The sequence below is a fragment of the Cyrtonyx montezumae genome, unplaced genomic scaffold (genome assembly GCF_038088225.1).
Source record: "Cyrtonyx montezumae isolate F1298 unplaced genomic scaffold, pur_monq_1.0 scaffold_23, whole genome shotgun sequence".
In the NCBI taxonomy this organism is placed as follows: domain Eukaryota; kingdom Metazoa; phylum Chordata; class Aves; order Galliformes; family Odontophoridae; genus Cyrtonyx; species Cyrtonyx montezumae.
In genome coordinates, this window is record NW_027071970.1 from 8,965,843 (window position 1) to 8,983,245 (window position 17,403).

The 17,403-nt window shown below is 38.5% G+C and overlaps 1 protein-coding gene across 1 annotated transcript in view; it reads right to left on the bottom strand.

The window, feature by feature from the left end:
- The window catches only part of LOC136050294 (transmembrane protein 132C-like), a 48,477-nt gene extending 34,617 nt beyond the window's left edge, over window positions 1-13,860 (bottom strand). Inside the window, exon 1 of the mRNA XM_065739103.1 lies at window positions 13,797-13,860. Within this exon, the coding sequence (XP_065595175.1) occupies window positions 13,797-13,799 (3 nt within the window). The 5' untranslated portion in view covers window positions 13,800-13,860. The remainder of the gene's footprint in view (window positions 1-13,796) is intronic.
- Window positions 13,861-17,403: the final 3,543 nt, after the last annotated feature.

Below are 17,403 nucleotides of genomic sequence, written 5' to 3' on the forward strand. Positions count from 1 at the left end.
TCATAAATTAAACTCTGCAGGCAGAAAAGGGGAATGTAGAATATATTAACAGATATGGATGCAGAAAAATTTCTTCAGGTTCTTAGATGACTAATCCACACTTACTTTGCAGTGAATCTACCCTGTTAACTTTCAGACCTGTGAAAGGGAACGTGCTCAATAATTACTTTATGCAGCAGATGAAGACTCAATTGGTAAATGTAATTCTATCATCTCTCAAAAGTGAGCATCTCCTTTAAAAAGTAAGAAAAAAACAGAGCAACTGAATAAAATTAGGTATGTCTGGAACTGCTTTATGCACAGTACAGTTAGTTACATAATTATACAAATGGACAGAAGTTATATTGCCAGTACTCAGAGCTTTGTATCTGTACGAGGGCCACACTGACTTGGTCAGGCCCCACTCTGTCAAGCTTATAATGACAACAAGAATTCATTTTCTGTTCCTCATAATTTTGAATAAAAAAAGTAAAATCTTATTAGTATAAACTATTGCCCCTTGCAAACTCTACAGGCGGTATTCTGGCTAACAGATAAGCATACAGTAAGAAAATGTTCTGCCATAAGGAGAAATGCTCCAAAAAGGACAGTAAGAAGCATTTTGCTTCAAGCTGGAGGCTGGATCCTTCTTCAGAGCTTATGGAAACAGCAAATTTACCTCCAGAAAAGGAAGAACTTCATGATCATTAAAGATGTCACAGTTCTTTCATTTCAGATGTGTTTGAAACGAGGTGGAACCAAATAAGCCTTACTAGTTGGTAGGTCCAGAAAGTTATCATGACTCTAAAGGTCCTGTGTAAACCTGTGTCCCTTCTGCAAGGGAAGAGTCTGCAGACAAGTGAGTTAACTGCCTCCAACACTCCTTCCTTCCACCTGTCACAGAGGAGTTACATTACTTGAATCATGAGTAACATGCTCAGCTCATGTGACAATACACTGCACCTGCATTCAACACTTTTTTATTGAATCAGGGCCACAAGAAATAACCTCAAAACTTCCCTTCCATCCTAAATTACTCTGACAAGATGATCTCATTAGATAATCTGACCCCCTAGGTGAAGCGAAATGCAAATTAATGGCATGAAATTCAATCCACAGAACATTTTCATGCTTGACTGTGTCTTCCTTCACTGTCTCAAAAGCTGAAAATGTGCATAGTTTGTCTTTTCTAAGTGTCTATCATAATCAATGTGTATCAACACTGACTGAGCCTCTGGCTGGGGGGACTCTGCTTTGTAGGAGCTGTGACATGGAATTCAATGAGGTATAACTCACTAGAAAGACAAGAATTTTGCTAAAGCTGTCTCTATTTCCTGTTGTCTAGAATGAGTGTGTTAGGATTCAGTGCCTGGTATATATTTTCAAAGAAAGATAGTATTTCCTGCTGTGCAGAGGAAGAGTCTGTAAGTGAAAATGACTTCAAAGGCAACAGTTCTGGAACCAATTAAAATGTAGAATAAGGACATAAGGAGAACTATGGTGGACAGGAAACAGAAGTACACATTTCATCCTTCTATAACCAAAGTGTAGAATAAGGACATAAAGGTGACTGAAAAAGATGGGAGCAGAAGTCTTCTTTACATTTCTCTCTATTTAGACAAAAAATGAACAAAAAGATCCTGATTTTTAAAAAGATGCATATGCATTATACAGGAAAGAACCTGTTCATCCTCTTTGGGTATTTTCATTCCTTACCTGCAGTAGTTTGTTAAATTGACTTAAATCTGAAAGCACTTACATAAGAATCATAAAATGTAGGGAGAAAAACTTGTAGTAAAGGGTTGAAATGTGTGTGATTACCTGAGATGTTCCTACTTTAGCAACATTACTGGTCATTCTGAGTATAAAGAATACAAACAGATGAGAAGATGTGAAGTGAGAAGTTAAAGACCCTTATTTGGAGACCAATATAATCAAGAGCCTTTGCCCTTCTTGTTTCAGAGCATTGCCACTTACAGATATAAGCAAGCTTACAATTATGAATACATGTAAACCTCATGTATTTAAGCAATCAACTGTCCTAAATTCCCCTGAAAATTCATGTTTTTTAACATTTATATACTGCAAAAAAAAGTATATATATATCATCTATAATAGACGTGTAGCAACAACTACAGTTCATAGCCATACATACAATTTCTTCTAACGTGCACTCAGAGCAGGCAAATGTTTGGAAAAGAGTGATGACAAAAGCAGTAGTTGAGTGACCATCTACTTGCAGCATTCCTGGGGAAGGATAAATATTTACTACTGATCCCAAAAGCAACACCAATAAATGGCCTCAGAACCTGCAACGTTCTGTTCTTTTTAATCTCATTTGTTTTTCATTTACTCAAACATCTAAGGAATAATTGTTTGAGAAAGCCTTCAGCTATGATGAACACCTCTCATGTTTTTCTCTGTTGCCGAATGGTCCTATTAAGTTCATCACAGATGGGAGTGGGAATATTGGTAAAGCCTGAATGGGAGAGAAAGGCAATAGCCACCTGGTGATCTTATAATGGAATGGTTCATGGTTGCTTAAGCAGCCATGGATGGAGCTAATATAATATCTTCTTGCTGAAATAATTTAATGGCTTACAGCTCCCTTTCGTTGCAAAAGGACTAATATGTGAAAATTGTCAATGTAAGGTATTTTCCAGGCTCAAGATGTGTCAGGCATTTGCTTTTCTTTTTCGTGAGCCCAAGTTAAATGGAAAAGGACCCCTGATAAACTGGGTTTGCTCCATCATTAAGCAGAACCAACACAGCTCTGGCGATATCTCCAAAGTTTGTGATGACCATGGGAATACAGCTAGTAGTAAAAAGGAAATTTTCATTAACAGTTTGAAATTCTTCCCATGCTCATTTCAAATAAACCTGCGGCACTGCTATATAGTTGGCAATATATCTGTGATAACATTGCTGTAATTGCAGTAATCGATAGATAGTTGCAGAATGAAAATGTACAAGCTCATTAGGACACATGAATGGGTGCACACAATTCCACTCTGTGCATATATATGTGAGTAATCCATATCCACAGATCCACATAAACATATATAACTACAATGGGAAAAAATATGAGGCATTCTGTGTTAATAGAGCCACATTCTTATTTTTCATTTTATATTTAACATACTTTCTATCTTATATACAATGTACTTCTGTTTCCTATATTAGTGCCTATAGCACTAATAATAATCACATGTACAAGTACTCTTCTACCACTTAGCGATGATATGGATCACAGTGATACATTTGCAGTTGTGAGTTTATTCCTTACAAATGTTCACTGTGGTCAAAACTGGCATGAGCAAAGCCTGTGAAGACATGGAGCAGAGCAGTACTCTAAAGTTACGCTGGGCAATAAGGATGGAAATCTCAGTGTGATTTCTCAATGCTGGGATTCAAGAAGCCTCACAGTGAGGGCCTGATGTTTACAAATACCTATGTACCCTTCAGTTCACAATGCTGTATTGCTTAGCAGTAGCAGGAAAAAAATGGTGCAGAAAGTACATTCTGTGTAAAACTAAACTCTGTCAATTAGACTAAACACTGAAGAAATCCACATAGTTACAAAAACAAACAAAAAAAAACAACTGGATTTTTGGAGATTTGCTTCACAACAGCTTCACTTGACAGTTTGCAGCTCTGAAGAGATTGCAGTGCCTAAAAATAGAGTGTCATTTAGATGCTCACAGGTATTACGCCTGGCCTCCAGATGTTCCTCCAGAAGGGCACAGGTGTCCTGTAGGCCTGTGTCATACCTGGCAGTCTTGGATGGATGGCTGAGACTCTACAGCATCTGTAATGGTATTAGACACCTATGTGCAATCACCTGGATTGTTTCCTCCTTTCTTCTCCTTGAATCAACTTATGCAAGTTAAATTTCCATTCTGAGACCTTCGTGCTACAGGAGCCTACAGCCCTTCCTTTTTCATGACCACTGTGGAGGGTTGTGAACTTGTTTTATTTGTGTAGATTGGTATGTTATTGATTATTCATGATTTACTCTCCCCCTCCAACAGGGAGTATTCATCTTCTACAAGTTCCTAAAATCCTCAGTCTTTGGCCATGGAGCGTACAAGGGCACTTGGCTCACGTTTCTGGATTTCAGAACTCTATTTAGAACACAGTGGAAATGAAGCAGACAGCATCTGCTAAAATCTTTCATTTTAATTGAGTCTATTTTGAAATCAGCAAGAGAAAATTTCTACTTGCTCTTCCCTATTTTGGCTGTACATCTTTAATATTTGATAAGCACAATCTGTAACCCACACACAGTAGAGCTTATAGAACTGCTATGAAAAAGCGGTAACAGAAATGCAGAAAATAATCTTTCTTAATATTATTATTCCCTATCCTCGTCCATAGATTATTCTTCTTTTTCAAATAGTTTATTGATTTCACTGACTTCACAGCAGGTCCACATAAGCAAAGCACACAGTGGGCAGGAAAAAGGACTATTGCATTATTGAGAGATGGTACTGTACAGACACCAGAAACTTAGTGCAGTTAAGATGAGAGTGTGACACACAGGAAAATTAAATTATTGACTAGACATGTGTCTAACCATTCTCACCATACACAGGAAATAAAAATAGTATATATGAATACAGGGCAAGGACTAGAGACTAATTCACAGATCCCATTCTTTCCTCCTGCTAGCTAGAGATTCAAGACAGGAGAAGCACCCTTGAAAGACACTGCTATGACAATTTTGTGTCAGTGATACGAAGGACAAAGGGATCAAATCCATTTGCTTACAGCAGTATTTCATTTGTTAGAATAACCTAAAGCAACCACAGTGACCATTATGTTTATCTGAGCATCTCACAGCAACTTACAACACCGAAAGAGGCTTGGAAAAAGGTTTGTGCTTGAAAGCTTTTCTGTTTTTTCTAGCTTCATTGGGTGGCCTAATAAAAGACATTATCTACAATTCTTGCTTTACGTCCATTTTTACTCTTCAGGACTAGAACAACATTGCCAGTACTGAGTAGGGAAGACTGGAATTCATGTTCAAGCCGAAAGCTTTCACTTTTAAAGATTTTACAGTACGAAATGATTCTGAAAGCCAAATACCTATATCATAACATAGGAAATATTAATTACTGCTTCCATTTTAAAGATGAGTGGTCTGGTATCTGAGTTTTGCCAAGATCCAAAAGAGACAGAAACGATCTCCTGACGAGTGGCTCCTGCTCCATCAGACAATTCCTATTTTTGCACATCAGAGTCTCCCAGTGCTTAATGAGTAGCCCATAATTTGAATGAGGTAAGAGCAGTGAGGAGGAATTACTGAGTCTCAAATGACTTATTTATTTCCACACCAAGCTCACTCCTGAAGCTTCCAGGCATTCTTAAAACATATGCCGTGGGACACGTGGTGCCAGCTGGCAGCTCCTCTGTTAGTCACTGCTTTTCAATGCTTGCAATTGACATTTTGTCCCAGATCCAGAATCTAAAACAGTGTTTTCTGCAGGCTCAATCAAAGCTTCAGCCCTAGAAAACTTCTTGCTATTGGCACATGGGCACGTATGACCCTATACAAGATGATTCCAAAGTACAGCCAGGTCTTAGACTGATCGGTTTGGTTTCTGCTGATGACATAATACATGCCACAGGAGGCCTTCTACCTTCTGTTATCTCTCCAGCATGAGAATTCAAGATCACTAAGAGGTTATAGCAGACCTTTTGGATTTCGTTCAATTGTGCAATGTTTCAGAAGACAAAAAGGGAGACAATTCACCTTTAAACCAGACAAGGTGATTCTGTCCACACGCACATTTCCTACCTGCATCCTGGTAAGATCTGGTTTATGCAAATGAAAACAGAAATGTTATGCCTAGGTATAATATTTCCACATTAAAGGCAAATGAAAAGAAAAGTAGATAAACTAGTTATCTCTGAAATGGCATCCTGAGAGGAAAACTCTGTAATGAACGTGAAGGTTTAGACTGTCAGATGGAGCTAGGGCGTACAAGAAGACAGTCAAATGGGCAAATGGTGGCTGAGGACAGGAGTGGCTGGGCTGCAGAACCATACTGAGTGTAAACAAAACATGTACGTGGTGGATGAACATCCTGGTGTGTTTTTTTAACATCAAATTTACAAGTCACTGTTCCCCTTCCTCCTTTTTCTCTAAGTCCCCAGCTAACTTTTTTCACACTCACTCAGCTTAATCAAAATACTCATTTCACATTCTCCAGAACGTGTATAGATCTTGTCCTACTGGGCCTTTTAGAGCAATTTACAATGTATTCACTAATCCTGATAGTGACAGTCAGCATTCAATACTCAACTACTGTAATTAATAAAACCGCACAGTTGCTATTTTTCAACAATAGAGGATTTCCAAAACTAAATTGCAGCAATAAATTACTTCATTACAGCCATATTATTGTACTGTGAGGTAACAAATCTTGCGGAAAGACAATCAGCTTTGATAAAGAAAAAAATACAGAGGACAGATCAGATGACTAGGACTTGATTAAAATTAATGCTGGTGTTACTTGTGTTCCCATTTGTTTCCTACAATTCCCCCTCACCACTGTGCTGATGTGCTGACACTCACACTACCATGCTGGTGCTTCAAATATTAGGCACAACTTGTTTCTGATGGAAAAAAAATAAAAGACTTGATAGGCTCACTGTGCTGATTTACAGCAATGGAGCCTCTCCTAAAGCGTATGCAGTTTTGGTCTGTTAACTCATAGTTATGTGGCATATGTGCATCAATCTGGAGTGCTTTGGCTTTGAAGAAGGATCTTTGTGTGCTGCTCCTCAAGCTTAGCAAAGTACTATCAGCAACCCAGACTTTGGTGTTGAGTTGGTACCCCTTTGATTCTGCGGTTATACACAGATCAAATCCTACCACCACTGCTGCTCCCCATGTCCTCATAGCAGCTGCTGCACAAAGCAAAGAGAAAAGCCAGAAGCACAGGGCTGCCTTCTCACCAGGACAGTACTGAACTCTGTCCTAGGTTTTACTTTTTTATCCCCCTCAGGCACAACAACATAGTTCAAAGTACAGACTCTTAATGACTTCCATGACAAACTTCAGTGCTGAGAGTGTGGCCAGATAATGAAGTGTAAACTGAAAGCAGGGTAAGGCAAACGTTCATCTAATAACAAACTGAAGGTGAAAAGTTGTTGGGTATTTTAATCCTTGGGGTAGCTCATTATAGCACTGAGGCTAATAAAAGTCCTGGTAGGTTTTTTTGTTTTTTTTTTTCCCTACACTCACTCATTACCTTACATTATAGTAAAGTCTTCTTGTTGCCTTGTTAGTCTCACTGTCCAAGCTAGAACACCTCAGGACCTCATTAATTAGGGTCTAGCCTAAACAATTCATAATTCTCCTCCGTGAGTATTACAGCAAAGAATTTAGTATTCCCCAGGAACTTTAAAACTGTCATTACAGATCAAAACCAAAATTAAGAAGTTGCCAATTAAGATAAATTGTTCTTATTTTTCCACATGGGTCACAGCTAACCTACTTAATGGTTGTGTTGGCTGAATACCTGCTGTGTTTGCAAATAAACCTGTTCTGCTCTGACTGTCACTATTCCACCTAGCATTGTTTTTAAGTGACAGCATGAGAAGGTGGAGGCTGTTTTACTCTCTAGGGCAACCCAGAAATATTTGTCACCTGGAATAAATGTGGGCAGTTTATGGACCTGCATTTATCAGTTAAGACAACTGACTGATAGCTAAAGCTAATGAAAGAGCATTAGTTTAGACAAAAACTAATACATCAACTTTCACAGGAGAAAGCATTATCTAGCAATCAAGACTCCCCTTCCAGCTCCTCCAGCAGCTCATGTAGGAACTCTGCAATACTGTCTGCTCTTCCTTCCCCCTTCCCATTTCTTTCAAATCCTTCACAGCTGAAGTGCAGCGGTGCAGGAGAATCAGAATGGGGCCCAGCATTTACCTTCCATCATTCGTTATGGGTGAACTCTGGCCAAATTACCTAACTCCCATTTCAGTCTTACAGGTCAGTAATTTCTCTGCCTTTAAATTCCAGTTGTTTCAGCTGCAAAATTGGGCAGAATGTCAGCATCTTAAAGCAGCCTCCTGTCCCTGCCCACTGTACATTCCGGCTGTTCTGCAAACATTTACTTGGTTTGCAGGATTTCCCCCTTGTCAAGGAAGAGAATATATATGAGAAGAATATATATCAAGCCTCATACTGACATCTCTCTACTACAAGCAGGGAAACTGGCAAAGAAAACCAAAAGTTCTCTACAATTTTAAAATCTGGTAGTTATCAGGGCCCAGCTCTCCTCAGCTGTTTAAAAATTCCAAAGTAATCTATTCAAGAGCATTTTCAGATATGGGAGATGCTGAAGGAAGAAATTATACATGCTGTTGTGCTGCACAGAAAATGACTTACAAGTCGATCCAGTGAAAAAATTAATTCCAGCCAGCTGAGATAGCCTTATTGATCCATCACCATTTCCTGCAAAGGCAGGACTGAATGTGACCATAGGAAACAAAAGCAAAACAGAAGCTAGAATCAAAAGTGCAGTGGTTATAGAAATGATGACTGGGACTTGAAAAGAGATTGTTAAATTGAGCCATTCTGAGTTCTTTGTTTGCATCTTCTGATCAAGTGTGGATCAATAGACAACAGTTCACCCTTCTTTCACTTTTGTTTCCTGATGGGTAGCCAAAAAAAAGCCCATTTTTACAGATAAGATTAATCAATATGCATTGCTAGTCACAGCTCAATGCACTATGACACGGCCAATTTATAAGCAGGTATGCAGACTCCTGAGGTTGTCTGGTATAAATACAGAACAATGGCAAACTTTGCTGAAATTATCTAACCACTAAAAGAAACAACTAACCCACCATGATGACTACTGCAGTCATGTAAGTGATCTGGGCTGCTGTTTCTGCCCTGGCATCAGAAGATTTTAAGTCCAATCTCCCACACAGAGCACACTCCTGTAACTAAACTGTAAAAAAAATTTACTTCATGATATTAATTAGGGCTTTACAGTTCTCTGAAGTTGTTAGTATTACAAATAGTAACAGGATAGGCTTTTTAAAATCCAATACATTTGTTTCAACTTACGTTATGTATTTGATGTGATTCATGATTTCATTATCTGAGACAATACCTGTCAGCTGGAAAGTTTAGCATGCAGATTATCTGTTAGTTTGTTTGTGATAAGCTAACTGGAAAATGGATGTGTTTGGACAGCATCCTCACAGTGAGCCGTCACAGTGCCTGTTGCCTCCTGCTTCGCTCAAGTCTCAAAGACTAATGGGAGTGAGAATTCTGCACTTCTGTGACCTTGAAACAATGCAGCTTTACAGTGTGAAATCACAGACCATGCAGGGATGAGAACTCTATTTATTTAGGTCCATATTTTAAAAGGGCATACAGGGACTTAACTTTCCCTTCACTGCAATGAAATACCTTAAAAATCTTTGTCATAAAGAATGGCATACATAAAAAAACAAAGTTTTGTGAGCTAAATTTTCAATCATCTGTGTTGCAATGGAAAGCAAGCTAACAGGCATGCAAAAGAAATGTCAAAAAGCATTTTCAACTGAGCCACAGCTCTTCATCTTAAATGTCCATTCACTTCTGCAGCAGAATCAGCATCACAATGACTTCTACATATAAAGAAAGGCATCTGAAAACCATGCACTTCCTAATGAAACAACTGACTATAGAACAAAAAGTATGTGTGATACAGTGCTTCCTAGTGATAAGCAGAGGACACTTGTGCAATGATCTTCTACCTGTTCTACCACAAAGCACAATTTAGGGGCATTAAAATATGTATTACCCACTTAAAGCATGAAATCTTTTGCTAGAGTTCCTAACACAATTTGTGTTGAGCACAGATATTTAGACTTAGCTGAGATTCATGTGTGCATGCATGCTACAAATGTGAACAAGTTTGGTTTTGTTTTTTAATTTAATCAAGTGGCAAAATCAATGTAGTTGGCTGCATTTACACATGAGAGGATAGAAATCTGAGGAAAACAGGGGAAGTACATTAAGCAACCCTGTATAATTTAATGGTAAGTTCTGAGGTTACTTGCGATTAATTGAAAAGGTTTTCAAAATCAGCTTAGCAGATAATTAATTAAGCTCCTATGAAAGCACTTTTCTAATTGATCTTGCTACACGTAACATAAAATCAGAAATGCCTGAATAAGACACAACTCAGTAGATTTTCTCTAATGGATGGTTAAATCTTTGGGGTACATTTTTCCTGTCAGGAAACAGTGTGTTGTATCTTCAGTTCTACTTGAAGAAATCTTTTTATTTTCTTATTTAACTCTCCTAATTGTTGAATTTTACATCCCTGAGTTTCTGTAGCTGTAGTATTTTGCATCTGCTGCGATTTAAGTGAGGCAAGAGATCAGAAGGAGAGATTGTGTGCCTGAAATAGCAACTATCTTTCTCCATCTGTATCAGTTGTTCTAATAAATGACATTACCTCTTTATAAATCTCTGTTAATCACTGCTACTCAATGATGGAAATACTGCATATAAATTTAATCTCATCCTTTGATGAGCACATCAAGCAGCTTGCAAGAAAGATACAGGGAGTGGACAGTTAAAAGTGCCATACTCAAGATTTGTGAACGAACCGCATATGTAGAGTATGATGAGAAATTCCCCATGGTACATACTTACAGAAATCATTGTATGAGAGTTTGAAAGCAACAGAACCTGTTAGAATTACATTTTTCTAACTTTTCTGTCTCATTTTTCTCTCTAATAGCTTGAAGGGTAAATCGTCCTCCAAAATTACTCAGATTGATTAACTTCTGAGCTTAGGAAAAAAATATACTTACCTCCAATTTGCGTCTCATTTTTTTTTTTCTGGGAATAAAAGTTACTACACTTATTCTCAACTTCTCTTTCTCATTTTTTTTCACTTTCTTTTCACTGTAATAGCATCACCATGCTGCTGCTTCTTACATGTACACACCCATTAGCCGCATACTTAAGCACACAGAATCTGAATTCTCATAAAACCCTCTTTTTGACTGTATGATGAATTTCCACTGAGTTTTCAGCAGCTGCGTCCTACAGCTTGCTCTACTGATCCACATTCTGTACAGCTCTTTTAAAATTTCAGATTCAGTTCTTATGGACAATGTCTTTTCTTTAATCTCTTTCAATCCAAAATACCGTAGCAGCAAGTCTGCTAATCTTCAGAAGGCCAACTTCTTCATCAAGCACTGGCTAATAAATGATACAAGGCCTCTCATGCTTCATAAGTTTTAGCATTCAAAATGGCCCTAAGTCAAAGACAAACGTTACTGTTGCTCACAAACCACACAAGGGTTTGCTGCCTTTATCTCCACAGCATTGACAAGGACACCCATCAGACCAGTGGTATGGACCCAATTACAGCGTGGGAATCCCACATCCTAATCCAGTACAATACCATTAAGCAGCTCCTTCTTTCCCCTTCCTTTCTGATCACCACCTTCTCTCTGTATGTTTTTTTTTGTTTGTTTGTTTGTTTTGCTTTGTTTTTTGGCCAACTTTAAAACTCTGAACAACAGATTTTATTTTTGATGTCAGCAGTTTTCCTGTAGGAACACTGCATGCTTAAATCAATATAATCTCCTTTACTCTCTAGAGGATTTATGAAACACTTGCTGATAAACATTGAGATCTAATTTCTATACACAATAACGTGCTGTGGCTTTATAGTGTGCACTGGAGATAAAGAGCAGGGTCTGACTTCTCAGTAGATACAGTATCCCCCTCTCCCTTTTCAGTGTGGCTCTTGTTTCTGAACAGGAGCATTGCCAGGTAATCAGCTCAGCCAGCGATTAATGCCTAAATGAAGAAAGCACTCTGGCTGGATCTGCAGTCTTAGCTAACAGAAAACTGTGAAAATTCCCTTTATCTACTAATATCCTGCTAGCAAAGCCAATTTTGCATTGCTATCCCATCCAACTGGGTTCTATTAGCACAGTATATTTTGGCTCCATCCAAGTGTTATCACAGGGTACAGAAATGAGATAAATAAACACAAGAAAGCTTTGCAAAGAGAACGGTTTAATGATTTCATTGCTTGAACCCTTTGGAAAGCCCACAGAACATCTGCTGGGAATAAAGGATCTCACCTTATATGATTTATACTCCATTAAATTCATTAGTTCAGACCTTCCGTTCTCTGAAGAACCTTTGTAAATGGATTTATTTTAATCTAGAATAGACACAAGTCTGGGCATAAAGCTTGAATCTTCTATGCAAGTGTGAAGGCATTAGACACTGCCGTGTGATACTAAAAAAAATCCTGCTTCCTCAGGTATGAGAAAAGTAGCTGGTAAATTCTTCCAAAATAACAAACAAGAAGGAGATGTTAAGTCTGCCAGTTGACAGATGCTTACCATTTGGCACTGAAAGATACAGAAGGCATCTATCACAAAATAAAACCTGAGCAGAATAAACATCCTTACATATATTCTTAAGTATTTAGAAGACAGAAACTCAAATACACTTTGCTCCACAGATAATGAGGACAATTATTTCCCTCCCAGACCTGGAATGCTGCACAGGCTTTCTGCTGACTTAACATACTTTGAATCAGGAAATTGCTGGGCATGACCTCATTTGTTATGAGCAGCAGTTTCACTCTTCAAAGGGGAGGCGTATATTGAAGATTAGGACTTCCAGGAAATAGTACTCATCTTATTATCTCCTGCAAACCATACAATATTACTCAAAGACTGCCAGATTTTCAGCATGATTATGTGCAGGAGAGGCAAAATTCACAAACGGGACGGATATGTCTAACTCTTCTTCTAAAGCCTGATCTCTGACATTGATTGTTCCTCTGTTTAACCGACACTTGATCCTGCACTAGATATATGGCAGCTTTGTGCATCCTGAGGTCTGGGACTTCTAAAATAGATGCTCAGAGCCTACCTCTGCATGTACCTAAACCCCACTGAAGGCAGAGTGCTTGCTCAAAAATAGTGTGCTTCAGATGGAGGTGCTTGATTTGGAGCAGAAGTGTAGTCCCAGGTTGTCCATATGAAGGAGTTGTTCCTAACTGCTAGATCTCAGTGCTTCCTCTGTTTCAGCCTTATTTTGCAGAAGTAATTGCATCTTCATTGAGCCAGAGGAAGGGAAGGAAACACCTGCTTCCACAAATCACATTTGTGAGCCTTGTAAAGACTGGCAACAGTTATGACTTCACTGGGAGGTAAATAGCCCACAAAAGTGTGTTATACAGGGCAGGGCAAGTAGATTTTAACCCAAGGCAATTTTTCACATGTAATTCTACACTACGCTAGTATAGAATTTTCCTTAAATACATTATTGAGGCTATTATTATTTTCTGTTTCTTCTCTGAAACTGCAGACTCTTAAACCACCAGGGAAACAGCCAGCAAGATTATTATCAGCCACAGCCTACTAAGGACCGAGCAAGTTTTTCTACCACAAAAGGTGTCCAAGGCACCTTGCAAATTCAAACCTTGTAACAGCAAAATAAGAAATGGGGGGAGATAAATTTACCTAGTGCTGCGTTGCCAGCTACTAGCTTGGAGGGAAATGATCATTACAGAACTTCAAGATTTAAAGGCTGAGAGATTTCTGAAATGGCAGCATTCCTTTCTTCTTTGTTTTTAAATTGGGCGGCATATACACACCATTAAACGTGAGCAAGATTTTAGCATGTATTCCTATAAAGTTCTGTAACAGGAGGCAGGGCAGAAAGGATTCCTTTGCAAATCTGTCTGAGGCCTGATATGTGTTTTCTCAGACTACAGAGAGATCAGATGGAGCAACATGCTGAAACAGTTTCTTACCATCGCCAGTGGAACAATTCCAACAAGATCCTTTTGGCAGATGAAGATTTCAGACAAGGTTATGTCTGTTGTCCCCTTCCGAGGGTATTCCACCTGCCAGGTGATGGGCTGCGTTCCAGACAGGCTGCTAAAACTGGCTATTTCAAAGTCCATCTGCACAACCTCATTGAATAGACTGTTACTTCTGAAAGAGGAAAACAGGGAAAGGAAAGAGCTATTACATTTGCTGAAGAAGGTAAATGAAGTGAATCATATTAGCTACTGGAGAATGCAGCTATTTAAATGCAGATATAACACAGGGCCTTTTCCAATCTAGAACTTCTTCAAGGCATACAAACCCGAATCGTTCAAAATGGTTCAGGTGCTCTTACTGTAAATACTATGCAGAGGGATAAAACTCCTGACATTGTCTGAAGAAAGCAAAATATATGTAGTCCATTATACACTTCTTATGACTTTTGCAAGAAAAATTCAACCCTACTACAAGACAGATTTGACCCTGATCAGCCAAATTTAAGTCCAGTAGAATATATGACGACAAAAGAGACCGGGATTGGACTAGCCAAAAACACAAACAAGCTTACTGTTATATGGCTAACATCAAAATAGTATAAATCCTCAAGGAAACTTAGCATAATTGAAGCTGATATATACAGCATAGAAGCCATTAGAAAGTTAACATGGTTAAATGGTGAAATGAGAAAGTTATTCTAAGATTAGGGGTATGATCTGGAAATTAAAATCCCATACAACCAAAACCAAACAGAAAGAACGAAGCTATGAGTGGTAGAGAATACCTTAAAGTCAGGACACAGAAGATAATTTGAATATCAAATGCGAAAAAGACTGAAATTCTTTCCCTCAAATTTCTTTTTGCCATGCCATCAAAATACACAAAGGTCTGTTTCTGAGAAAATCCATCAAGAACTGATCATGTACAAAGCACTCACATTTTCAAGTGCTAGACTTTCTTTTTACGTCTTGAACAGAAATCACCATTTTTTAATTACTTAAGACATAGTTTGTGTTTTACTTTGCATGATTACTTTGAAAGTAAATGTGTTCCCCTGACAATTACTACTTTGATCATGAGTTCTCATTTTGATGCCTTACTCTGAAAAGTCCTCATGCTGCCTAATGCTTTAAATTTATTTATTTGGTGTTTTCTTGCATCGTAAGACTTCTCCAACAGCGGTGTACTTCCTTCATGCATTTAAAGAGTGATTTTACGTGGCAATGGGTTAGATGGATGGGTTTAGCAATTCATAAGGCAAGAGCAGCCTATTCCCTTTTGAAGAGATCCTACTAAATAAATCTTACATCTTGTAAATACAAGGCAGCTGTGGTAACTGCAGTTTGCACACTTCTGGGACATCCCAAAATGAACACATACTGGATTGAACTTTGTAATTTATTTGAAAGCATGGTAGTATGCAAAAACACCTGAATCGCCTGAGCTACAGCGTTCATTTAGCTCTAAAAGACATCATTATGCCTGAGATTAATGATACCTGAAAGGCCATTATTTCCTCCATTTCTAGATCTGATGCTTAGTAACTGACAGAGCAAAAGTTTTTACATGTGATTGACTATCTCAGTGCTTTCACTTATGTTAAATAGGGAATAAATTTGTGCACACATCAGAGCTGTCGTAAGAGAGAAAATGTCAGGAAAGTTTCCCTGATTGAGAAGTCTTTAAAATGTTGCTAAAATGTTTATTCTCTAAGACACATGCCAGAAGCCAAGAATACACACAGTAAAAGAGGGATGTTTTATTGGTACTTTCTCAGAATGGCCAACAATTATGGATTTCAATGCGTGCATTTGTTCAGAACACGCTCATCTCACTCTCATAGCAATAAAAACTTTATACAGTGTCACTCTGTTACCAGTTTCCTCCTTCCCTCTTCATATAGAAGAAACAGAGAGATATCAACAGCTGGGAAAGCATCCACTTGAAAAAAATATGCCTTCAGAGATGTGTAATGGCTGAGAAAAAACTTCTCATGAAGCACATTTAATGTTCAGAGCTTGCTCACTGACTGAAACAGCAATTCCTTAATATCTAACATTTAGAACTGTTCAGCAGCTGAAACAGCAAGCAATTATAAAACTTTTCTGAAGTACACAACATGTAGTGATTACAAATGAAGCTTTGTGAAGGCAAGGCTTCTAAGAAACTGCTCTGAGGTGGATATATGAGACTAATTTGATTGGATTGAGAGTTCCCCTGGGCCAGTTCAATCCTTGGATTTATTCTGATTTATAAATATGCTAATAATTCATGGCTAGATTGGACTGAGCAATTGCAGAAGGGAGGAAGGACTCCCTTTGATCTGCTAAGCAGCCACTCCAGCACACAGGCATCAGTGAAGAGCACTGACCCCATAGCTGCTCCCGTGCAGGAGCAGATGGGCAATGATTATGTGCTCCTTACTGGTTGCAGCAGCTGAGCCAGCAAGTCAGTGATGGGGTTAGTAATTTACTACTGGCATAGGCTAGCAGTTAACCCGTTAACATTGTTAGCCCAGGAGGATGAGGGGGAACTGTTTGCATTTTGAACAATTCTAAGGAGTTAGGTCAATTTTAGAAAAAGAAGGGCATCAGAAACGTTCTGTTAGTGGAAAGTTAATGATAATAATAAAAAAAGGATTAAAAGCAAAACATAAGAAACACCGGGAGAAACTGTCATGAACTCATCAGCTCTTGCCAGCTATATGTTCAGAACACAACCTTTTGACATCAGCTAGTGCCAATGTAACCCTAATCTTGATTTTAAAATATTTTTGAGCACAACAGTAAATACTTCTTTGAAACTATTAATCACCTGAACCTTCAGCGCCCTCAGGTGTATTTTCTTTTGGAAGGACATTCTCCTCCCACAGAAACCCAAGTCCAACCATATCCAAAGCTACATTTAAGTCTCTCCAACATGGGATACATGAGCCACACATAAGATAGAACGTGGATAATACTACAAGTGCTAGAATGAAAAACAAGTTTTGTTTCCCTGCAGAGGTCTGGTATGAGGTGGAATGATGTGCAATATGTGGGTGCTGAAATGGCTTGTACTGGGCTCGCATGGCAGCGCTCAGCTCAGCCCAGAAGTAAGAACCACAGGCCCAGTGCTACAAAGACTTTCAGGCTGCAGCGGGAGAAGGAAGGCAGATAACTGCTAAAAAAAGCAGTGTAGAGTCCTCAGCTGATGTTAGATCCATACACGAACAGAAATCTTTGTTGAATGCCTGTCTACATGTGTGGACCAGGGGTCTCTGATGAGAGATTTCAAAGAGTTGGGTTATTGCTCTGAGTAATGGAGCAGTTTCAACTCTTAAATAAGTGAATCTTAAGACTGCTGTAGGCTAAATCAATATTTTTGATTTATTACAGTAGCTCTCAAAAGAGAAATTTTAAAAAGCCTAGATTAAAAACATTTTTTAGCCATCTTTTATTCCAACAGATTTTCACTGACAGTCCTGAGAGAATCAAGAATATTTCTACCTCCTGAAAATTTAGCAACTCTTTTCCTTTTTAATGCTGCCCAGTTTGACAGTGACATCTTAATGCAAGATCAGCACTTAGTAAATGACATAAAAAATTGAACAGA